Source organism: Argentina silus (assembly GCF_951799395.1).
Source record: "Argentina silus genome assembly, chromosome: 19".
NCBI lineage: Eukaryota > Metazoa > Chordata > Actinopteri > Argentiniformes > Argentinidae > Argentina > Argentina silus.
The window spans coordinates 7,895,478-7,920,356 of record NC_139673.1 but is presented as its reverse complement, the minus strand read 5'-3'; the positions used below and the strand labels follow the sequence as shown (position 1 = coordinate 7,920,356).

Sequence of the window (24,879 nt, the reverse complement as noted above, 5' to 3'; positions counted from 1 at the left end):
CCAGGACCATGTTGGACCAGATAGAGACAGATCCAGGAACCCCTCTCCACCGCAGCCTTGGGCCCCGAGCAACAGCCCTCCTCCAAAGCCACACATGAACGGTATGATGAAACTACTGCAACACACCATGTGTGTGTCCCTGACTGTCGCAGCATGCTGTACTTCATTAGAGGGAGAATGATTATGATTTGGAGGGGAAATTCAGGAGAGAATAAATGAGTATCCACTTTCCTTTTTATTGGTAGTCCCAGATGATGGTCAGAAAATAGATTCTGTGCAATATTCAAAGCAGCTGGTGGAGAGAGGAAGAAAGCCTCTTGGGAAGTGCCTCCCACTCATTCTGTTTAGGGTTAGGGTTAGGGTTGCCATTGTCTTCTGTGTCTCAGGAGCCGAGTCCCTTCAGACCCCCAGTAGAAACTCTAGGATGTAAACACAGCACAAGTGTTGTTGTTGTTGTTGTTGTTTACACTTCTAGTCAGAGGGAAGACCAGTCCTGTTTGGTTCACACGAGAAGGAGCCACAGTCACGTGACCTTTGTAATCGCGAGTCCACCAATGCAAAGCCACAGCCTTCATTGTTTGTTTGTTCCCTGCCTGCTTCACAGTGATCTTGATGAGTATGGAACATCCCGAGGATCCTGCGGATCAGTGGAAAGCCTGATGCGTGACTATTGTGTTCCTAAACGCTGTCCTACTTCTGCCTGTATTTAGTTTAGTTAGCAGTCAGACCAGAAAGAGCGCAGTGTGGCTTTATGACCCGACCCTTGCACACTCCCTGTCACGGTTCTCTGACAGCGTCTCGTATTTGCTTAACAAATGAGGGAGAAATCGTGTGAAGCATCCCCTGATAACACTTTGATGCTCAGATAACATGATTACGTCGACTTCATATATTCTCACCGTACTCATATTTCCCATTGATACTAATAATAATGGGTATACAGTATATATTGTGTATATGTGTCTGATATGTGGGCCATTGAGCCCAGCAGGATATTGTAATACCACTAGATGTGGTCTGTGTGGAATGTAACTCAATGTGGCCGGCCTCTGGCTGGTTTCAGTTTGGAAGGAACTACTCCCCATAAAAGGAGTTGTGGATGCCAGCATCGGCTCGAGCTTGATATTGCAAAAATCTAATGAAAGTAAGTCATACGTTGGCGTGGTTCCTCTGGGCACTGTCATTGCCACAGAGGCAACCTTCCACCTCCTCTACATGGAAATGAAGCTTTTTTGAATATGCCTTGCAAATGTAGGTCCTAAAAAGTGTCAGCTGTGTGGCATCGATCCAGCACACTGACGGTAACATCCTGGTATGGTGGACCTATACAGAGATAAGCTTGTATGACAGTAACCTCAGTCTGTTTACCCTGTTATCTAGATGTCATATTGGCCACGTCGTCTCCAGTCTATTAGCTCTTTACTCTTCTTTACCCGTAAAATCCTAAACGTTTTGCACATCTGTTTCATACAAATAAAAGCAGTTTAATATGGGGTAATGTTTATCAGGGCATGTCAACTCAAAGTGAATCTAGTTATATTGGTTTGGCTTAGGCTTGTTGTGTTGTGCCAGAACCTTCTTTTTTGTACCTATTCAGTGGTTAGTTGTATCCTAAGGATCGAAATTCTACAATGGGCAGCAAGACCACTCATCATCAATAAACACTAATGCTTTTCTAGACTCAGAGCTTTTGCTAATGACATTTTGAAATAAAAGATACACGAAGAATGGAATGCTTTCGAAAAGCTTTTGACAACGTACAAAGCAAACTGACGTTTTCCCTGTCTGTTGTCACAGTTGAGTAGCTGAGAGGTGGTTCCTTTTTCTCACAATCAGCCTCTGACCCAACGATAAATGATTTATCATTGGGATCATTGTATTTCCCACTGTAATTAGATCCATTAGGGAAATAGTAGTGTTTCAATAACAAGGATGCTCCACACAACATCTCTATTAAGTTAGTGTCATTTTGTCTATTTGCTTGTTTGCAATCACGGAGCTACAGTGTCTTTCAGGAGGGCTTCAAAAGGAAATGACACAAAAGTCCTGTCTCAGTTCTTGTGTGCTTTCAACCAAAGGATGAAGCGCCTAATGTGAATGGTTGCCAGGTTATTGTTGCCCCTAGATATGGAGGTAGGGGCTGAGGTAGACAGCTTCCTGAAATACCGTCTGACCGACCAATCAGATGGGGAGTTCACTCAGTGTGTCATCCTCAAAGGCGAACTCACTATTTTATTCAGTTTTAACAGCCCCGCCTCATTTGCATGATATACAGTACCTGTAACAGGCAAATGACTCTCTCTCGTATGGTTCTAACAGGTGGCATTTGCTTAGGCGCTGGAGGAGACAGCAGCTGCACCAACGAGGTAAGAATATCATTGATGTACTGTATTGGATTGTGCAGTTAGTGTTTAAAATGTGATTCTGATAGATTGAGATATGTTTTTACTGTCTTAGTAGATTGAATGAATGATATTGTTAAGAAGAAACATTGTTAGTTGTTGTTTTAGTTGTTGTTGTTTTTTCAGATGTAGTGTTAATTCTGAATACATGATTATGTTTGATGTGTCATTTCTTGGTTTATTACCAACCTATTTGCTTTCTGTAACTCCTCAATAGCACCATCACACTGCTGACAACCTGTACCTCTGAATCTAACATCCCTTTAGATCACATTAAGCTGAATAGGAGAGGAATATCTGGCATTTTTTTGTTCAGCCGTTTCGTGTTCTCCGTAATCCTCTCTGGGCTTCAAACACCCAAATCTGAGATGAACAATTATGCTCACACTGTAGCAGGGAAACGTCAACCCATATTAGTACAGACAGACAGGGCTGCTGCAGCCAAAACGGGGAGATATTACAGTAGGTGGGTGATGGTATTATAGAGTCCATCAACAATCATGCACTGAGAGGACGTTTTTCCCCCCCTTTTACACTATTGCAAACTTGTTCCCTGTAAACATGTTCCGTGACATTCGTTGTTACTGGATCCACCCATCTTACAGGTGACGGTATGTGCTGATTCATCAGTGTTCTGTTTTTCCTCATTGTGTCCTTGGGTCTTTTATAAGCTGTGGTCATCCAGTCTTTTCTTGAATTCAAGTGGCAGGCCTTTTACAAAACATTAATCTGTTTTATTATATTTGTGAATGAGCCTCAGTACAGTATGTAGCGGAAGTAGTCTGCGTGTGTGTGTGTGTGTGTGTGTGTGTGTGTGTGTGTGTGTGTGTTGTGTGTGTGTGTGTTGTGTGTGTGTGTGTGTGTGTGTGTGTGTGTGTGTGTGTGTGTGTGTGCGTGTGCATGCGTGTATGTTTCTATTTCTGTGTGAATATCTTTGTTTGTTTTAAGGCTCAGTAGGAGCTTCCCACCCAGCCTTCATCCCTTGAGGTTACGTGACTGCCTGGTAGACTCTTTATACCCTAAACCCTATGTCCTAGGCACTTATGTCTAGGAGAGGATGTTGATAGTTGGAGTTATTAGGTGTTCAGATCACACACACACACACACACACACAGACACACACACACACACACACACACACACACACACAGACACACACACACACACACACACACACACACACAGAGACCTCTGCCCCCCAAAGAAATATCAAAATAAGCTCAGCAAAACTACTTGATGCTCCCCTAGTTGCAGTGTAGTTGAGGGGACGAGATCAGTCAGGACTCAGTGGAGCGGCAGCCTAAGAGTGTACACACACACACACGCACACACACACACACACACACACGCACACACACACGCACACACACACACACGCACACATGCACACACACGCACACATGCACACACGCACACACGCACACACACACACACACACACACACACACACACACACACACACACACACACACACACACACACACACACACACACACACACACACACAGCAGCAGCAGCAGCAGCAGCCCAAAGAGGCACACAGAGGAGCCTTCTCCTTAAATGGTCAAAGCTCCCAGGAGTGAAAGAGAGGCTGCTGCTGGGAAAAAAACACAGGGAACAGAGAGGAAAGGAGAGGAAAGAAGAGGAAAGAAGAGGAAAAGAGACGGCCAGGGATAGCTGGCTTTTCTGTGGAAAACTCTGGGAATGACAGTGAGACTGTGGGAAGAGTCTGCCGGCTCATTTACGTGGACGTGCTGAGCATTGGTGTGAGTGTCTCTCATACAAGAAGCAGGTACAACTAGTGGTCTATTCTGTACTAAAAGGACAGGTATAGATGATGCACTTTAGGTTTTTTTTCATGCTTTCTAGAGATGGTGTTTATACAGTAGTGTGCAGTCACATGACGTGTACATGTCTGCTTTAGTGGTGTATTTGTGTCATTGTGCATTAAGGGATTAACAGTCGTGTGAAACCTGCGCAGTGTTAGTCATGGTTTTGCAATTGTGATGATTTTGTGGGAATATGCCACATAACACTGATGATCATACTGTTAGAGGGGACTCCGATGCATGAGTTGTTTGGAAGTTGCATCGGCTGGCGTTCGTTCTGTTAATAGGATTATTGTTGCTTGCTGCTGATGCTGATGATTTATCAGCTACAGTTCTTCCCATAACCGGTCCAAATGTGAAACTGTTTTGTTTAGTTTTTCGGTGGACAATGAAGGGAACTGTCATTGTGTTGCACTTACGTTATTCATGAGAAGTCAAAATGGCAATGCAACTTTGTATGCGCTCACCTGCCTCCTCCTCTATCTCTCTCGCTTCTTCCATCGTCCGTCTTTCTCACACTCCCTCCCTCCATATCCTGTTATCTGGGCTTGGTGGCTGTGTAACCACCACTTCCTCTGTCAGCCCTGTACTCTCTGTGCTTCACACAACCAAATTTTAAACAAATCTGGCAAGAGGGAGAGGCCTTATGCAACAGGCCGGCAGAGGAGGGAGTGAGGGGAGGGGGGGGAGAGAGAGAGAGAGAGAGAGAGAGAGAGAGAGAGAGAGCGCTCTCTCTCTCCGCTCGCTTTCTCATGAGGGAGCAGCCTCGTCAGGCCGGGTCCCTGTGGCAAGGTAACTCTGACCCCCCCAGGGTCCTGCCCGTTGGGGGGGACCTCTGTGTCCTATCCCAATGTGTTTTCTTTGGAGAGTGGACCCCTGGTGTGTGAAGACGGACTGGGACCGGGGGGCTGAGGGGGATCCTTAAAATAGCTCTGGTCAGGGGAGAGGCCCTGTGCGTCTGGCAGACAGAGACGGAGCTTCGCAGGCGTGTATGTCCTGTACCCTCCTCCCCGGCCCGGCCCGGCAGGAAACAATCAGAGTGATTCAATTACACTGCAATATTCATCTCATTGTCAGGGTCCACTGGGGGACAAACTGTTTAGACTCCTGCAGCTTGCTTCGGCCCCTTCGGTTTGCTTGTGTAGTTGACTCTCACTGTAGTTGGCTCAGGCAATTCACATTTACACATGAGATTTACATCTATTTCTCAAGTGAACCCTGTCCAAAAAGGCAGCATACAGGGTGGAACAGCATCACTTATACTATGTATGTCGTTCAGTGAAAATATAGCAGTAAATCCAGACCCCTTCTTTGTTACTATGTGGCTGTTGTGTAGGTCATTGTTTTATCCATAATTTTATTTTGTTTGAAAGTTTTCTCTCCACGTCATTGAGTGGTCTAGTACAAATATAGACGTGTGTAGGTGTAAACACACGCAGGCTTGATGAGGGGGAGGAATGAGAGAGAGAGAGAGACAGAGAGAGAGAGAGACAGAGAGAGAGAGAGAGAGAGAGAGAGAGAGAGAGAGACAGAGAGAGAGAGAGAGAGAGAGAGAGAGAGAGAGAGAGAGAGGGGCGGGGGGGGAATGGAAGATGGAAGAACATGGAGATGTTCCACATTGAGGTCATAATGTAATAACTACCTAGTGAATATGATCATTCATCATATTGTCATCGTGTCTGTTTACTACAAAAGACAGAAGATCCGGGGAGGGTTTAAATGGTTCACAGCTTGAATAGTGAGCAATAGCTGGATATGGTGTTTCTTGAGGCCAGATCTAAGGGATCTCTCTTGTTTTCTGAAACAGACTTGTTAAACAATCCACTTCCTCCCTTGTGAAGGATGGGCCTTTTGGTCACATGTTCCCAGTGTCCCCTGACCGCGTCTCCATGTTTGTTATGATATTTAACAGCATACTGTACTGTAGGGCTACACCCTGTCTCTACTCCTGGCCGGTCAGGAAGCTATTCCTCAATGAAATCTGCTTTCTGAATTATTGAGAGCATTACTTTGAATGTTTTCTGGTCCATAGCTCATTGTGCTTTCCCTTCTGCATAGTACATATTCCACCAAACACACAACAGGCCCCAAACATGCTGACATTCATGGGAGCAATGACTTATTTGTGTGATAATAGTGCCTCTTTTCATGTTTTTATGTGTGCAATAAGGACAACCTATTGTTGTGTCATTCTCCATACATTTCCAAAAACACTGAACTAACTTACTGCAGACACCTACCTGCTAGTCTTCAACATAGGAAAACCAAAGACAGGAATAAATAGATAGAGCTGAAGTCATTGTTTTTCATTGTTTGGCCTGTATCTAAAAGAATATCAATTGCTAACGGCACTCCCCTTAACCTGCATGTCAGGAAAAGCCATTGATGCAATCTCTTCTTTTTTTGAATGTCAAAATAGGATGGACCTGTTACCGGGCTAACAGGCCCATCAAATCTCACCTCTGGGCACAGACACGAGATTGATGGTCGCTGATGGGGGTGAGGGTGGAACAGCATCCATAGTTCATGAATGGATAATGGAAGATCTCCATGTTGATTTTCTCTCTTGTCAGAGCTGTGACGTTTCAGAGGCTTCCTCCTGCACTGATGACAACAAGCCGAGCCAGGTCCACTGTCCTGACGCTGTCTCAGACCCTAACCAGTGGCAGAACGGCAGCACTTATGATGCTCCTGAACCTGCTCTTCTAGGTTGGAAATTCTTTCCCCACAGTCAGTGTTGCCAGTAGATTGACAGTATTTCATCTGCATCTCACATCTCGGCCATTTCAATTTGCCAGATCCATTTGCCTGTCATCTCTGCTCTTATCTCCCATCCAATTGCTTGTACAGTATGTTTTTTTAACCTTTCTGTCACACCTTTTAGGCTGTCATTTATATGTGAATTTATGCTCCTCTCTGTCTGACTCTGTCGGTTCCTCCCTCCCTTTCTCTCTCTCACTATGTCTATGTGTGTGTGTGTGTGTGTGTCCGTGTCTCTCTCTCTCTCTCTCTCTCTCTCTCTCTCTCTCTCTCTCTCTCTCTCTCTCTAACAGATTCCATCCCAGAGTCGGCGAGGACACAGCCATCCTCAGCGTCCCCATCGCAACTCATTCAGCCTGTGTGCGCGCCTCTTATTAGCGTCCTACCGGAAACACCCCCTCAGTCTGCCTCCTGTGAGAGTCACACTCCTGGCCACGCTGAGGAGAATGTAGAAGGGTGAGTGTTTATACTCTCTCCATTTTACTGGAATGGGCTTGCATGTGTTTAGATGAAGGTCCCCAGATTCCCCTCACACTGAAGAGCTTCACTAAGGTGAGACTGTGCAGAGAGGTCTAGTGTTTACGTTGTCACAAGCCGGCACCCCAATCATTTAGCGGTGCACTCAGAGTGTCTCTGGGAGGAAGCGGGGAGTGTCAGAGGATAGCGTTAGTGGGAGGAAAGGACCACCTGTCATGGAGTCAGCACGAGGAGGTATTTCACAAAGCAGGAAGTCGGATGTAATCTCAGTGATGATATATGTGCTTTCGTTGTGTTTCATTTGATTTTTGGGGGGATATTTTCTGTTGAATGCAGATGAAGAGTAGTGTGTTGATGTGTTTGATCTCTCTCAGACCAGTGGATCCTACCTGCAGTGACTATTCTCAGTCAGAGCCAGCAGACCGTGGGACTGGCCAAGCCTCTGCGCCAGGCGGCTGTGGGAGGAGTCAGTCAGAAGAACCAGGAGGCAGTTGTAGCAGCAACGTCTCAGAACCAGTAGACAGTGGGAGAAGCCACATCTCAGAACCAGTAGACAGTTGGAGAAGCCACGTCTCAGAACCAGGAGACAGTGGGAAGGACCAAACCCCTGATTCAGAGCCTTGTGGGAAGAGCCAAACTCCAGAGCTACCAACGTTTGTATTTACAGAGTCAGTTAAGGTGAGTTTGGACTCATTACTTTTCGTTGACGAATAGAATAACAGTGAGAACCTCTAAAATCATAATACGTAATGAATTGAGTCAAAAGGGAAAATGAGTTGGAGAGTCAAGTGGAGGGTGACTATGATTAATGGTAGAGATGGTAGAGACAACAGAAAGTGTAGCTTAAAATACACATGCACGTAGGCACACACACACACGCACACACACGCACACACACACACACACACACACACACACACACACACACACATACACACACACATACACAGCTCCCTTTAATGGAGTATACGTCCTTCCCTAGCCTTGGTTTCCCACACACAAACACCCTCTCATCTCTAGCATCAGAGTGAGTGGTGCTTGAGTGTTGGCTGTGAGGGGGAGGCTGATGAATAGAGGCCGGATGGGGCAGGATGAGGGAGGGACTGGGCAGGGTTGGACGGGAGGCAGGGAGCCCTGGAGTCCTGGACTAGGCCCTGGTAGAGGCCTTCAGGCTCAGGGAGGAGGGAGACTCCAGTGGGAATAACGTGACCCCTGTTAACCCCGATGGAGCTGTGATTGATAGCAGGGCTGATGGTTATTTCTGGCACCACAGGAGAATTTTTTCCCACTGCATTATGTCCATACGCATATTGATATGGATAGAGGAATTGACGTGAGTTGTTTTTACTGTCGAATGATTATGTTTTTGTGTTAGATATCCTTCTCTCTATGCAAATGTGGTCGTTCAAGCTAGTTTGGCTCACTTGAGATCATTTTCACATCAATTCAACTCAATGATAGTGTCCCTGCTGGACCTTGTCCTTTCTGCCTTCGTATTCTTGTTTTTCTTCAACAGGGTTATCAAGTCTCTTATGTAATCCAGATTCCTAACAGGGTTACATTCACTCCTTTGTTCTCAGATTGAAGTTAAATGATGAGCTTTGATAGCTGGAAGAATGCATTCCTTTGGGATGCCCGCTGCCTTAGAATAACCCTGCTCATCCGCCCCCACCTCTGTCTCTGCCTCTGTCTCTGTCTCTGTCTCTGTCTCTGTCTCTGTCTCTGTCTCTGCCTCTCTTTCTGTCTCTGTCTCTGTCTCTGCCTCTGCCTTTGTCTCTGCCTCTGCCTCTGTCTCTGTCTCTGCCTCTCTCTCTGTCTCTGTCTCTGCTTCTGCCTCTCTCTCTGCCTCTGTCTCTGTCTCTGCCTCTCTCTCTGCCTCTGCCTCTGTCTCTGCCTCTGCCTCTCTCTCTCTCTCTGTCTCTGCCTCTGCCTCTCTCTCTCTCTGTCTCTGCCTCTGCCTCTCTCTCTCTCTCTGTCTCTGTCTCTGTCTCTGCCTCTTTCTCTGCCTCTGACTCTGCCTCTCTCTCTCTCTGTCTCTGTCTCTCTCTCTGTCTCTGCCTCTGTATCTAGCTCTGTCTCTGCCTCTGGAGAAAGAAAGGTCAAATGTGTTTATGCACAGCTCTGGAGACAGAAGGGCATGCTGGTCTGGTTTAACACTGGCAATGTGGAGCTGGAATCACATTTCTGTCTGGTGCTTTGGTTGGTCTGCTACGTTAATAGGCCTTTAGAGACATGTGGTTGATCTGGCCTGTCCCCCCCCCCACTCCCAATGCCCCCCCCCCCATGTTAGAAGCAGACAAAATTTCAATGGGGAATTGTTATTTTGATATTGCATCATTCACCTACTCACTGCACTATATTAACTCAATATAAATCGTTAATAAATGTGAATAAACTTATTTATAGGAAAATATAATAAACTACAAGCTTTCTCCTGGTTAATAGTTACTGTAGCTGTAGTGTCAGGTTTTTCTGTAGCACTTCCTAAGTTAGCTAGCTAATGTTGGGTAGTTATGGCTGTGTGAAAAACCGGATAGTTTGTTTGTGTTTTGTACAGTAGTACGGAAAGAGTACTTACAAATGGTGATTTAATTATCCACATTCACAGTCATACTTGTGATAGTCCCGTGATAGACTACATCCAAACTGATCTGTCTGATAACACGTAAGACAGGTAGTTCAGACGACACGGGTCCTGTGAATGACCTCCCATGTGGTAAGACAATGCAGTCCCACTGGTATTCAGTACAGTATCAATCACCCTCAGATTGATTGGACTGTACCAGAGTATCCCCTTAGCCTAGTAACTTGCTTCAATTGTAAGTTAAGATTTGTCTGTATCCTTTTTTCAAAAGTCACTAGATTTCGAATTTAAAAGCTGTTTTTCAACATAAATCTTCCCTGGGGGGCATTCCCCTGGACCCTCCTAGCACATTGTCTCCCCCCTCATGTCCAGCTGACTCCTACGCCTTTTACTGGAACAGAGCAATGATCATTCCTCATGTCATGATTGAATTACTGTGGAGGACAGGCTAGTGCTTCTGTAGACTAAATACCCAGGTTTGGAATGTGTGCAAGGCTTTTGTGCAATGTTGTTGAATGGTTCTTCCTCATTATTGTGATTCTTGTGTTCTTAAATGGACTGAAGTCAAACGTGTTAAAAAGGCGTTTTCACGCTGGACCATGACATCTCGTTATGTCTGTACAATGTCTGTCTGTGACAGTATGCAGACATGCATTGCTTTGTCCTGGCTATGGAGAGTTAAGGTTGAACCAAATAAATGGTAACATGACATGGAACGGACAAAACTGCCAGTAGCAGTTATCCATTCATAGGCAAATGATACAGTACAATAATCGTATTTGAGGAAGTGTCATGTGGCTGTGTGGTTTCCCCTGACTTCTGAATGTGTGTGTGTGTGTGTGTGTGTGTGTGTGTGTGTGTGTGTGTGTGTGTGTGTGTAGTTCCAGGAAGGAGAGAACCAGCCATTGCAGTACTCCCTGTGTGACCAGTATTTGACCCCTCCCAGTCCATCTGAGAGGCCCTTTGTTTTCCCCTGGACACGCCCCTGCCCCTCCCTGTCCCTCACCATGCCCACCCTACCTGAGGAGGAAGAGGACTCCCCAGAGGAGCTGGACAGTTCCTCCAGCTCTCCCAGCACAGTGAGTACTATTTACCCTTTACCCTTTAGGTCCACTCTGGCAGGCTTTGGCACATTCTACAGGCTTGTCAACAGAGGGACTATTAGATCAGATGTGATCTATTGATTCTAAACAATCGATTCTCATGTTGAATGGATTTCTGTCGAGTATTTCATGAAAGTGCTCAGCGTTGAGATTATTTCAGCTTCTCTCACAAGACTTGAGATACCGTGCTTAATGGTGCGGCTTTGGGAACCCCGATTGAACTTTTGGAGGGGGAAAACTATGTGGTCTGTTTTCCAAAAAAGGTGGCTTCCCTGATGCTATTCTTGACTCAGGAACAAGGCAGGCAAACTATGTAATGAATCCCTCCCGAATCAAGAGCATGATGTTCTTTCCTCCTTTGTCCAGATCACAGTTCCTCATATTACCAGAATCTTGGGTTGATAAAAACCATTTGAAGCTACAGTGGTGATGGTGGTGGTCAGAGCAGGTTAGGACAATGTGTTCAAGATCCCCCAAGATCTTGGCTCTGCTCTAAAGGCTCACTGTCTCTCTTGGTCCTGTCCTGTCATCTGGCCAAATCCTGTGCGGCTCTCCAGCCCTCACCCAAATGTTTATTATTGAATCAAGTAGCCACCATCATACCACATAGCGGCGAATAGCTTGGATATTTGATGAGTCTGTGTAGGTCATTCTGCCCAGTCCTGCAGGTCTTCCAGAAAACATGGTCATGAAACACTGTCTGTGCCTTTGATAACGTGTGGAGCTCTCTGGAAGCTGGCTGGATACAGTCAAGGATTTACTGTTTAGTTGACCTTGTAGAAACCGCAGACATCAAAGTGTTGAGTAGTACGGCTGCCAGTGCCTTGACTACAACAACTGACTGAGTTAACCCCAGGCTAGGAGAGGTACACTGTCTTCCACTAGTCAGTCATAAACATAAACCAGATAAGGCTACTCTGAGGAATGCAATGACCCACTAATCTAATCTCGGGTTATATGCCAACCACATTAAACCATCCTCCTTTATGAAACAATAGCCAGGGCCTTTCAGCAGGTTTATATCTTTTGTTATAGGCATTGCGTGTATTCGTTTTGTCTTTCAGAGTAGTGAAGTAGCTCTTAGTAAATGAATATTTGACGTCTGTTGGTTTATTTGCATACCTTCTCTGATGAAAGAACTGGGACACTATGATGACAGTAAAAAGGGAGATTCTGTATCCCTTGTCTATGTTGGAAATACACTTAATGTGGTTGACTTTGTTACACTGGTGAACTTTTTCCATGGATAGATCCCATCATTGAAGTGAGTATTCCTTCTGTCTTGTTTCCCCTGGTGGGATGGTGAGGGGTCCAGTGGGTTCAAGATGTGTTTAGTCCTGGGGGACGTTGTTAAGAGTTTCTGATGTTCGGGGGGGTTCAGTTGTTGATATTATGCTGAGCTAAAAAACGCTAGCTGCCGCTGGAAACTTCTCTAGGCTCAACCAGAGACCACCTGCTAATCAAGCCTAGCTAAGTGCTTCTCTGAAATACCCAGCCATTACACAAGACCACAAGTTTATTTCTTTTTCCCTTAAAAGTGCTTTGAAATGGTAGCGCCTTGTGAAGTGTTTTTTTTTTTTTACCTCTTCGGATTCCACCACGTTCTCTATACAGTCTGAGCCATAGTTAACAGCAGGGGGAGGGCTGGGAGAGGAATGGAGGTGTCTCCTTGGTCTGTCTCACACTCATATCAACATTAAAAGGATAAGAAAACAGTCAGACTTCAGACTGAGCCACCAAATCGCAAACCATATCTCTGTGGATGTGTGTACACAAGATCTTCATAGAGATGTGTACGTAAGCTTGAAGGATAAAGGGGACAAAATGGGAACATTTTGCTTCCTTTGCTGTGACAGAAGTGATATGGTGACATGTTTGCTTTGATGTCACTGCCATTTTGAGCTCTTTTGAATGATTTGAATGAACTTTTCCCAGTTTGCGTCATTACTGGCAATTATGTGCACTCAAAAGATACATTTCTCATGCAGATCTCCCCTAACGCCTTTTAAATATGTTCCTCTCATTTATTTTTCTCTGTAGTACGCACCAGTTGAAAGTAAAGTTGTCGACGTCTCCATGACAACCCCCATCATTGTGTTCCCAAAGCAGGCGACCATGGTGCAACAAGATGGCCGTCCTCTTGAACAAATCAGGTATTGATGTTTACATCATCTGGAGTGGAGGACTGTTGAAGTCTTTGAAGCTTAAGAGCAATCCACCTTTTGAAAAATGTACCACTTTATCCAGCACAGCTTCTTGATTTTTTAGAAAAGGAAAGCCATCCATCTTCAGTAGTGTTTAGAGAAGCAGAATGTAAATAAAGAACTTTGTGGATGTAACATTTAAATGTGCCTCTCTCTCTTTCTCTCTCTCTCTCTCTCTCTCTCTCTCTCCCTGTCAGACCACAAAGTCCCAGAGCACGCCTATCTAGAAACACCCCCTCCCCCGTCACCACAGTTGGTGGGTACAGTAGATACCTATAGGTTCATGTTTGAGTGAAATGTGTATGCTATTACTGTGACTCTCTCTAGATCTGTACAACATTATGGCTACCGTATTTTGATTCCATCTTTTGAAATCTCTTTTTTTCCATCTCTTTTGAAGTCTATGTTTGGTCATCAGTGTTATAGATAGCTGACAGCTGAGAGAAATGGGCTTCCTGTGTGCCATCAATCTGATGGTCAGCTTAGAAAAGCACAGTCTGCTTTGCCTCTGACGCCTTGAGATGCTTCTGCTTTGATTACTGTTGATGTTGGCATGTTGCTCTCTGCTAAGCTCACACACAAGACTATACATTGTAGCTGTTTGTCTCTGTTTGTGTTTGGATTCTGCTTTGATTGTGTTTTGATTGTCTGTGTGTGTGTGTGTGTGTGTGTGTGTGTGTGTGTGTGTGTGTGTGTGTGTGCGGGCGTGTGCGTGTGTGTGTGTGTGTATGTGTGCGTCTCTGTGTGTGTATGTGTGTGTCTCAGACAGCATAGGCAATGTGATTGACCTGGTCAAGGACCAGCTGCCTGACCTCCATCTCTCTGAGGAGGACCGGCAGAAGAACCTGGAGCTGCTGGAGGAGGCCAAGAAAGTCAGCGACCGCTTTCTGATGCGACGAGGCCGGAGGTCCACCTGCAGCATCAATGACTCCCCCACAGGTGAGACAGAGACACTGTAGATGTTCAGGCTACATCTTAACGGTCCCTCCTAAAGACCTTCATCCCCACCACCTCCCTGTACAAGTTTCTCTCCTGAAAAGTAATTTTTCCTTCTTCTAGCATTGTGACTGCCTATGGCCCCTGGTCTGAGCATTGATTACTTTTTCTTATGATGACTGATGGATAGATGATTAACTTACTTAAACAAATGTATTTGTTGTAAGTCGCTTTGGATAAAGGTGTCTGCTGAATGCCATAAATATAAATGTAAATGAATCACGGGTATGAGACAGTAGCGGATTGGCCATCTGCAGCACCGGGAGAATTCTCGGCTGAAAGTCCAGGGCCATTTTGTTGCCGCGGTGGTCCTCAGGAAAAACTGCCATGTACTGTGAAGTAATTAGTGGTTATGCACAGATGATAAAGGCAAATGCTGTAAGTCATACACTGTGCAATCAAGACAGAGACACATTATCGAGCTCTTCAGCTTGTGGCTTTTATTTACAACATGGAGATCGAATCAGTGGCTAACGTTTAGATATTTCGGAAACAAGATGTAAACTGGTAACCAGCTCCTACAAAACTGCTGGGAAGCCAACACACTGACAAGATTGTTGTGCTAAAGTGTGCTCAGTCGAGAGCATTTGTTATAATTGCTGTATTTTTCTCTATTGACTTCCGGGGGTTATCTTATCATAACATCACGTACGTGCCCTCATGCCCTGAAATGTCTTGCAGGATTTTGAATTGATGCCAGACTATTTTAGTCTCCTCCTCTCATGTAAACATAGACTGCAATAACATAGAAAAGCAGATGAATTCTCAATTCTCAACTGTCATTTTCGATCGCTTTGTTTTGATGAAAGGGATGCTAATGAAGTGAACAGTATATGGAGGAAGTGAACCATGTTGGTTTGAACCATACATAAGTAATGGGGGTGTTTTATCCACAGGTCTCTCACCAAATCTCACACCAGCCTCTTCACCGGTGCCTTCCAGAAGCAGCTCCCTCACCACATCCCCTCAAATTGGTACGTCCTCTTCTCTGTCTCTAAGCTAGCATTCACTTTTTTCACACTCTTTTACTTGTGTAGTTGAAGGCGAATAACGTAGCTTTGTATCACTGGGCCATGTGTTCTTTCAGCCGTGGGGCCCACAGAGGTGAACTACGTGAGTTCATCATCCATCAGTCAGGTAAGGGCCACTACTGGATGTTTAAATCCACTGCATTTCCTGTTGTGTCGGATGCCCTCCGTATGTAATATAACTGAATGGTTGTTGATGTTTGGTGTTGTGTGTTGATGTCTGGTGTTGTGTGTTGGTCTCTGTCAGCGTCTGGAGGTTCCGTCAGTGAGGGAGCAGCAGCCTGACACCAGCAGCCAGGAGCAGGAGGTCAGACACTCTTAACAACACCATCAAACACTCATTTCAAACATAGAAATGAAATACTAAAATGAAATCATGGAGTTAAACACACCTGACAAGCTATGCTCACTAGGTCTAATGCATTGATACAGAAACAAGTCTACACAGCATTATAAACATTCTTGCATACCCTCTCTCTCTAAGGAAATGAAATGACTTTCCTCATCTTATTGAGATTTGACTGAGAGCTGTAACATTGTAATACTGATCTGTTCTGTGGGACCTTGCTGCCCTCAGGGCCCCAAGAGGCTGGTGGACTGGAAGCCCAATGAGAAGCGTAAGGTGTCCTCTGGGACCCTGGCCCCCCGCCACGCTGGCCCCCCACCCCCCAGGGAGCCCAGCGGGGGTCAGAAGGAGAACTGTGACCCCCGGGTAGCCAAGAAGATCTCCGTCCCCGTAGTCGTCAATAAACCTGAGGAGTGCCAGGGTCCGGGCCGTGGCCCCAGCCAGCCCCTTGCTACTGGGGTGGCCAAGCCTGTCCCCCGGCCCCCCACTCAGCAAGCCCCCTGCACGGCAGAGATCAAGACCATAGGGGCCTTCCCTCCACTCATGAGGGCTGTCTCCTGGGACACTGTAGGGACCCTTAACGCCAGGAACGGGGCCCCCAACCTCTCCCCTCAGCCTGAGGAGACCTTCTCCTTCTCAGACAAGAGCCGGGACAGCCTGCTCAAGTCCTCCGGGTACAAGGACTTCCCGGTACAGCCTGTCAACGTGCAGAAATTGTCCAAACTAAGAGAGGTAACGATGAGGCCCTCATGTGATATTAGCAGCTTCTATGTGACATTTATTGCATGTGTTTGGATTTAAGAGCCTTTTTGCAAGTCCTGCGAACAAGAGAAGGGAATGTTATGTTCTTGTAACAGTATTTATTATGATCCAAACGACCACAACAAGAAAAGCTGTTCCAAGTTCCTGGAATCCTAATGTGGATTGTCCTTCTTCTGTGTACAGGAGCACAAGCTACTGAGGAACCAAAGCGTTGTGGGGTCAAAGTTACCGGACCTGAGTGAGCATGCTGAGCAGGAAAGAGGTACTGTGGTGACCCCTGACCTCTGACCTGAATGGAAGACCATCACAGTGCTGTGTCGTAGACAACAGAGACAGATCTAGTGTCTCCTCTAGGGGAAACCAGAATCAAGGCCAGCCCCCCAGTCTATCAGCTATGTCACAGGAATGCCCCATGCTCTTATTGACCATCACAGACCATCACAGAGGGCATGTTCTGCACTTGTTCTGGTACAGACCTTTATTGTGTTGGCAACCTGTTTTACCGGACATTGCAGAAATGCTGTTTTGAGTGTACACCAGCAGATGGTGTGATTGCTAAACCAAAGCATTAGGGAAACCAGGATGCTCCCCCTGTCACATGGCAGAGATAGTGAATGATGTTGGAAAATGGTCCAGTGGAGGCTGGTGGAGGCTGCAATGCATGGAATGGAACGAGGAATGGTATCAAACACACATGTTTGATGCCGTTCCTTATTCCATTCCGTGTATTACTATGAGCCTGTCCTCCAATTTCTACCAGCCTCCCCTGAAATGGTCGGTGCATCCCAAGACAAGATAAGAGGGTGTATGTGGTGGTATAATGTTACAGTAGAGGCTCACATTGTTGAGGTCTGATGTGTCCTCTGTGTCTGTCTCCACACAGGTCCCTCTCACCTACCCCCTCCAGGGTCTCCCACTGATGAAGAAGCCAAAGAGAAGTCTGACTCCATGCCAAACATCTCAGATGTGATGCTGAGAAAACTCAAACTACACCGAGGTCTACCAGGCTGGTGTGTACATATTTGACACTGTACAGTCTATGTCTACATAATATTTATTCTAATAATAATATTGTTATTATAATACTATTTATTTTGGTTTTACTTGTGTACTCCTTACCACCCCTTATCCTTATCTCACTTCCACTTCCTATTTGTATTGCAGTGCACCTCCACTCACAGAAAAGGAAGTTGAGGTTGGTATCTAATCTGCAGTGTCAAATCCCCTCCCTAAAACAATCTAATCAACTTTTATTTGTCACGTACATCACATACAGCCGTAAGTGAAATGCTTTTTGAATCTATCTCCTCGCACAACAATCAATCAATAAACAACACAATATAATAAAGTAACAATAAAGCAATGACAGTAGTAGTGCAAAAGTAGTGACAGTCGTAACACAGTAATAACAAAATAGTAACACAGTTATAATGTGCTGTCCCTGCCTGTGCCTGTGTCTGGCCTCATGAGTCCTGTACACAGGAAGCTCCACTGGTCTGTTCTCCTGATCAAACCCAATGGGAGCCTCAGTGGTTTCCTGTCTCTGAGGAGAACATGCCTGAGAGAGCAATGGGTCCAGGCTTTAGCCCCGCCCTCCTGCCCTTCCCATGGGGATACATCTGCATTAGGACAGTCATAGGTCAGAGGTTGTATATTTCCTCTCAACACGGGGACACTGGCCTTGGTCGCCTCTGGAACTCTGGGACAATGTTTGGAATGCTGCTGCACAGACTCGCTTTGATCAGGACAGCAAAGCACTGTGGGAGTTCGTCTGGCGGGATCATTGCACATTAGACCTACATGGTCGCAAGCTAGCCAGGACTCTCGATACACTCAGTAGTTAATCCAGGCCCATGCTGGCTGGGTGGGGTGTGTGTGCATGACAGTGGCCTAGAGACACATGCTATGATGCTATGATGTTCCTAGGATTCTTCCATTGTTTGTTCAGTCTCCTAGTCTCATTATTACCTCAGGCTGGAGGGATGTTTTTATGGATAGAACGTTAATTGACCTGACCTCCCTGATCCACTGTGTGGATGTCCAGTGAGCCGCTCTGTGTGTGTGTGTGTGTGTGTGTGTGTGTGTGTGTGTGTGTGTGTGTGTGTGTCTGTCAGTGTGTGTGTGTGTGTGTGTGTGTGTGTGTGTGTGTCTGTCTGTCTGTCTGTCAGTCCTCAATTGTTGTGTCTAATGTGTCCCACATGACCGTTTCATTGAATGTTCAACGCGGTCATATCCTCCCTACAGAATGCGTTTGTTCAGCTGTCGCTTGCGTTCCGGAATGACAACTACACTCTGGAGACCCGGCTCAAGCAGGCGGAGCGGGAGCGGAACCTGACCGAGGACAACACGGAGAAGGAACTGGAAGAGTTCAAAGGCTCTCTTAAGGTCAGGCCCTGGGGCATGATAGAGGATTATAATAACAGCAGATTAATTTTTATCTATCCATTTTTATAATCCCATTGAGATCAAGAAACCTCTTTTAGAAGGGTGCAGTGAGACCTGGGAAATGTACTGAAGATAAACTGAGTTCGTTAATGCTTCGTTAATGCTTGTGTTGCTTCTGCAGTGCACGGCTCCCCAGTGGTCGAACCTGGAACAGCGGGAGTCCTACCAGAGGCTCATAGAGACGTTGGCGGTGCTGCGCCGCCTGGCCACGCGACTCTCCAGCCGGGCTGAGATGGTGGGAGCAGTGAGACAGGTAACACAGGCAGAAGATAGGAGAAGGAGGGAGGGAGGGAGGGAGGGAGGGAGGGAGGGAGGGTCATCCATAGGAGTGCACTGATGCAGAGAGGTGTCTATAGAAGAGTGGCGTCAATGAGGTTCAAATAGTTCTATACTGTACAGCTTCCTGGTTAAACTTCCTTATTTACCCAATATTGATTTTGTTATTGGTTATTTTGCTTCGTTGGTAACATGTAAAAGATCTATTTCATGTTGACTAATAGGAAATGTACCCCTTCATTGGTGCCACCCTCCCTTAAAGGCACACTGCACCAGGGGAGGCTGGTGGAGGCAGACATCTGAGGACAGGCTCTGTTGAATGGATGACCCTCCATGACTATTGAAGTATTACTAAACCTGGCCTCCTGGAATGGAATGCAGAATGGTGTGTCACGTGTTTGATACCATTCACACACCATTCCATGCATTCCATTCCATGCATTACAATGAGCCCGTCCTCCGATTTCTACCTCCACCAGCCTCCCCTGCTCTGCACTGATGGGTTAACCATTCAACAGAGCCACACTGATGTCTGAGATGAAACTAGCCTGTAGAGGGAGAAAACAGTCCTGCAAGCCAAGATATAACATAATGGTTTCCTGATCCACTGTCATGAGGAAAAACACTGCCTTCTTTAGGAGGTTTAAGAAGGCATTGGAATGTTTGTTCTCCGACAGATAAGATATGGTTGTGTGAAAGTCCAATGTTATGGTAGCCCTCAGGTTATCCTGCTTGCCAAAACAAACTCAAGAGAAGTACTCAGGGGTACGTCTGTTTTAAGAAGTCCCAGAAGTCTCTTGTGAACGATTGTATAACAGCACTAACTAAAGTAATGACTTGCCTTTGCTGTAAAGGTCTTCCCCTGTCCAGATTTCAGAATGGCTTCCCACAGTCTTGGGTTCCTCTTGAAATATGACTGACACTCTTCCTGCTCTCATAGTAAACACAACCTCCATTTTGAGACTTAGCAGATTTCGTACCTATCCATGCTGTTACTTCACAGTGACTTTACACACTCAAACGTGCTATGACGTAACTGACTGACTGTCTCTCTCTCTCTCTCTCTCTGCCAGTATTGACATCACTGTCTGTGTGTGTGACAGGAGAAGCGTATGAACAAGGCCACGGAGGTGATGATGCAGTACGTGGAGAACCTGAAGAGGACCTATGAGAAGGACCACGCTGAGCTGATGGAGTTCAAGAAGCTGGCCAACCAGAATTCCAACCGTTGCTATGGAGGATCCATAGACACTGGAGGTACAGTACTGTACACCTGCACGCAGGCAGACAGCTGTTCACAGAGAAACCAAACGGACTTACTTATGAGATCATTCGTTCCTTTTGGTACTCATGGTGAATATAATCGATTTATGATGTTGGCCTTATGTGACCCTCATCCGTGCAATTTAAATGAATTCCTTTGTTCCCCTGTTTGTCTGATGTAGATGATGGAGTTCCTCGCCCCTCCAGGTCCATGTCTCTGACCTTGGGAAAGGTATAGTGCTATAGTGTTGAACAAAACAATACAGTGACATGTGTGTGGATGACAGTGGAGGCTGGTGGAGGTAGAAATCGGAGGTGGGCTCATTGTGATGCGCGCGTTTGATACCTTTCCTCATTCCACTCCATGTATTACAATCAGCACCGATGTCCTCCGATTTCTACCTCCACCAGCCTCCACTGGTGTTTGACCCCCCCCCTCCTCTTTTCTTCTCTCCAATAACCTCTCTCTCCTTCTGTTGTTCCACCGTGCCTGTTTAGGCTTTGCCCAGGCGGAGGGTCAGTGTTGCGGTGGTCCCCAAGTTTAACCTCCTGAACATCCCAGGTCAGACACCGGCCATTGCCGGCCCTGTGCCTGTCTTTGGACCCAACCCTGGAGCTGGACCGGTCCTCATACAAGGGCCCAGCGTGGGCACTGCACTTCCCGTACTGGTATGTTGTCTATTCTACCCCCAAATCAACGTTTATTTATCATAAACCAGTAATGTACAAATGTAAAAATTCCTGGTCATAGCCATCTCACCCTGAGAAGAGCGACAGGATGCTGAAGTGATGATGATGATGATGATGATGATGATGATGATGGTGATGTGTCTCGTTGTTTGTGTTGGTGTTAATGGGTTTCCCATGCGTTTGTGCCGTGCTTTATTACTTCAGTGTGAAGCAAACAGTCTGAGGAGTAACGCTCCCAGAGAGCTTCCACAGCCATCCGTACCTGACGGGTAAGTTCTGTCACTTGTTGGGTTTCCTTTTTGCTTGCAAGGCATATTCCAGACATATTTGCACACACACACACACACACACACACACACACACACACACACACACACACACACACACACACACACACACATATGCATATACCAAGGTCAGGTCACTGCTCCTTGAAACAATAGACAGGGCCGTAACATCTACACACTCTTATCAAAAGACATCTTGTGCTGCATCAGGATCTCTGGCTTGTTTACATGACCTCTAGGATGATCCCAGGGGGAACAGCTCCTGATTAATCACTGGGAGCAGGACATATGCAGTACAACAGAACACTGAACACTGTGCTTATGCAACTCCCTGATTATCTATGCGCTCAGAATAACTGCAAACATTCCATAAAGGCCAGCTGCAACTGATTGATTCTGCTATTCTGAAATGTTCATCTAAACATTTGGGCTAGAAAGGCTGACAGAACCCAGACGTAAGGCTCGTTCCACAGCGCAGTAATAAGCTGAGACTCAGAGAGCTCTCAAGTCTAGCGGTGGTGCTGTGTTGTATGACTGCCCATGCCAGAAGTTCAGGCCTGAGAGAGAGAGAGAGAGAGAGAGAGAGAGAGAGAGAGAGAGAGACAATAACAAACGTCCAAAGTGCCCTCCTTGTAAAATCCAGGGAAGCTTTTTAAGAGTCCCCGTGTACACATTCTCTCTTTGTACTTTGGGGTTTTACGCACGTCTGTCTGGCAGTGGTGGTGCCATCCACGCAGGCTGCCTTTCAACTGCGGCCCAGCCCTGACCATTAAGACAAGGCCGCACTGTTATGATGGAAAGCCTAATGCCTTCCACTACTCTCAGCATAAGGGCTGTTGACGATGATGAGGATGATAGCCAGTGTTCTTTCTTTTCTAAATGTTCTTTCCTATCTGAAACAATGCAGTGGAAAGAGCGTGGCGGAGCAGGAAGGTGAGCCATCTGCACCAGCGAAGCCCACCGCCAACCTAGAGGAGATCAGAGCGGAAATCAGAGCAGAGATCAAGGCAAAGATCGAGGAGGAGGCCTATAATAAGGGGTGGGGCCCTGTCTTTGCACTCACTCACACACACACTCACTCACTCACACACACACACACACACACACACACACACACACACACACACACACCATGAAGCTCTCACAGAGTACCACACACACAGTATGTATTTGCATTACAATGAAATGAAGTAGTTTCTTATGAGATGTGTCACTGCCACATAACAACACACAATGAACATGTAGTGTATCTGTGGTGCACATGTGCCGAATGAATGGTAAAAACAAGTGAATGCCCCCAATACAGTATCCAAGAGGGCCTGAAGCGAATTAAAGAACTGCACGAACTGAAGGAGGAGGAGGAGGAGAAAGCAGAGGAGAAACAGGTGGAGCCCGAAAAGAAGGATGAAGAAAAAGGGAAAGAAATGAAGACGAGCAGGTGAATTCCACACCATGTAATCGATAACATAATTATAACAGTCACTCCTATTTTTTCAATAACATTGTTGTTTATTATTTGAATGCATCCATTCTTAACCTCTTCTTTCTGTGGCCTTTACAGTAGAGTTGAGGAGGTCCTGGTCGTCCTCGACCGGCTGTGTCCCAAGATTTTCCGGCGTAACCGGCTCCTCTGGATCGTCCTGACGTTGTTTCTGGTGGTGTTTTTCCTCGTCAATGTTTTCACATACTTTAGTGACCGCTACAGCAGTCATGGGGACATGTCGGCAGAGAAAGCCATGGTCCAGGGAAAGAAGAAGATCTTTGGACTGAATGTAGGAGTACAGCCAAAGAATCCCACTCCAGAATAACAGAGGGGCCCCCTGTCATCCTCTGCAACCGGCCAAAGAGTCTTTTCCATCGCACATCATCGCCACCACTCCAGAGCTGACTTGAATATAGGACTTTTGAAGATCTAGGGGTTTGGGGATGTACTGTAGCTTTGGGAGCTTTTGTTTAGTTTTTCAAGGTTTCCGAGGTTTAGCTAAATCATTCACTTCATCAAGTCATATTTATGTTGTTAGGAAAGCTGCCAGAGTGTTTGCGATGGTGAGAAGGAGCATAGACTATTGTTTAGGGACCAAGTATATTAGTGTGATGAAATGAAAAAACGTTTTGTTTGTATATAGTTTCACATTAGACGATTATGATGTCTCGTACTACCCTGAATGTTATTCTGAAGGACTGAATGTGGCCCTTTGGGCGTATATGAATGGTTTGAATTGACTTTTCTAAGACAAATGTCACCATAGACATTAGACAACAAATGTACATTTATCTACCACTCAAATGTTACTGTGTGTTCTCTCAGGTCCAGGAAGATAAAGTCCCTTCGAAAGATGTACTGAGATATTTAAAGAGATAGAACCTAAGATATGTTTTTATCTATTTTGCATATTTAAACAAAAAAAGATATAATGTAGGTAGTAAGCACATTCCAAAGTAGTTCCTAAGGTGCAATATTTTGCAGCTGACGGTTCTTGTTTGTGTTGTTGTTGTTGTTGTTGTTGTTGTTTTGGTTTGTGTCCTCAGAGCACTGAAAGATTCAATTCATGTACGAGAGCACTTTTAGACAGCATGAGACCATTTTTTAAAATCTTCTTTGCACATGTGTGCCAGTGTTGTATGGTTTTATGTTGTGTCACCTCACCTTGAAATAAAGGTGCCTCAAAACTTCCTGCATTCATTTTGAGAGTGAAAAAAATAAATAATAATAATATATATCAGGTGCAGCTTAGATAAAGCAGACAGGTGTATTGGCAGAGACCTCATTCTAACCTGCCAAATTTAACACCAGTTTCCTTTAAGGGATGAGTGAGGCTGTAATTGTATTTTTCAGCACAGTGGCTGTTCTTTTCCGCTTTTCCGCACTGCACTCATGAGAATGAAAGATGTTACGATCCATTCATTGCAGTAGCCTATTTCTCCTTGGAAACTGCTTATGTAATCTAATTGAATCCATAAAGATGTAGCTTCAAAGTGCCAAGACTGCTTGAGTGAAAGCACCTGATTGTCTCTCTATATTTCTGTCTGTCTGCGTCCCTCTCTCTCTCTCTCTCTCTCTCTCTCTCTCTCTCTCTCTCTCTCTCTTTCTTTCTCTCTCTGTTCATCTCTGAAAATCAAACTCATGTCGTTGAATACAATTACCTATCCTTTTTAGATGTCCATTTTAATTCCATTTAAATGTCACCAACAGTCCCCATATCTAAAGGCAAAAAACAACAGAAATGTTTGCTCATTCTTCACTTCTCTCCCTGCGTCATTTCCTGTTGGCCTGGACTGTGTTGAAATGTTTTGCTGGAAGTGGGATGTCAAAGCGTGTCACTGCCAGATCAGAGGATGCCAGGGATCACGGGCCCATTATGACTGAGCCATGGGCAAAGACAGGAAATCATCTGAGTGAGGTGCCAAAAAAAAAACACCTACTCAA

The 24,879-nt window shown here is 45.7% G+C and overlaps 1 protein-coding gene and 1 long non-coding RNA gene across 2 annotated transcripts; both read left to right on the top strand.

Annotated features, from left to right (window-relative positions):
* The first annotated feature begins 4,048 nt into the window (after positions 1–4,048).
* LOC310819683 lies at positions 4,049–7,365 on the top strand. The gene is made up of 3 exons (XR_014554774.1): positions 4,049–4,194; positions 6,805–6,940; positions 7,285–7,365. It is a non-coding gene; the product is annotated as an uncharacterized lncRNA (long non-coding RNA).
* Positions 7,366–7,872: 507 nt separating this feature from the next.
* Positions 7,873–24,125, top strand: mrvi1 (murine retrovirus integration site 1 homolog). Its single transcript, XM_083691016.1, has 21 exons — positions 7,873–8,146; positions 10,934–11,131; positions 13,196–13,308; positions 13,557–13,615; positions 14,125–14,298; positions 15,252–15,329; positions 15,443–15,492; positions 15,631–15,690; positions 15,961–16,461; positions 16,675–16,753; positions 17,375–17,501; positions 17,656–17,686; positions 18,736–18,876; positions 19,058–19,189; positions 20,316–20,469; positions 20,658–20,707; positions 20,974–21,144; positions 21,370–21,434; positions 22,360–22,491; positions 22,759–22,890; positions 23,014–24,125. The coding sequence occupies exons 2-21, from the start codon at positions 11,060–11,062 to the stop codon at positions 23,258–23,260; spliced, it is 2,568 nt and encodes an 855-aa protein (XP_083547142.1). The 5' UTR covers positions 7,873–8,146; positions 10,934–11,059; the 3' UTR covers positions 23,261–24,125.
* The last annotated feature ends 754 nt before the right edge of the window (positions 24,126–24,879 follow it).

What these genes read in the sequence shown, in the direction of transcription:
- mrvi1 (XM_083691016.1), top strand. Translation starts at nt 11,060, where the DNA reads ATGCCCACCCTACCTGAGGAGGAAGAGGACTCCCCAGAGGAGCTGGAC. An exon ending in AATTGTCCAAACTAAGAGAG is followed by an intron (nt 16,462 to 16,674) that starts GTAACGATGAGG and finishes TTCTGTGTACAG; the next exon opens with GAGCACAAGCTACTGAGGAA. An exon ending in AGTTCAAAGGCTCTCTTAAG is followed by an intron (nt 18,877 to 19,057) that starts GTCAGGCCCTGG and finishes TTGCTTCTGCAG; the next exon opens with TGCACGGCTCCCCAGTGGTC.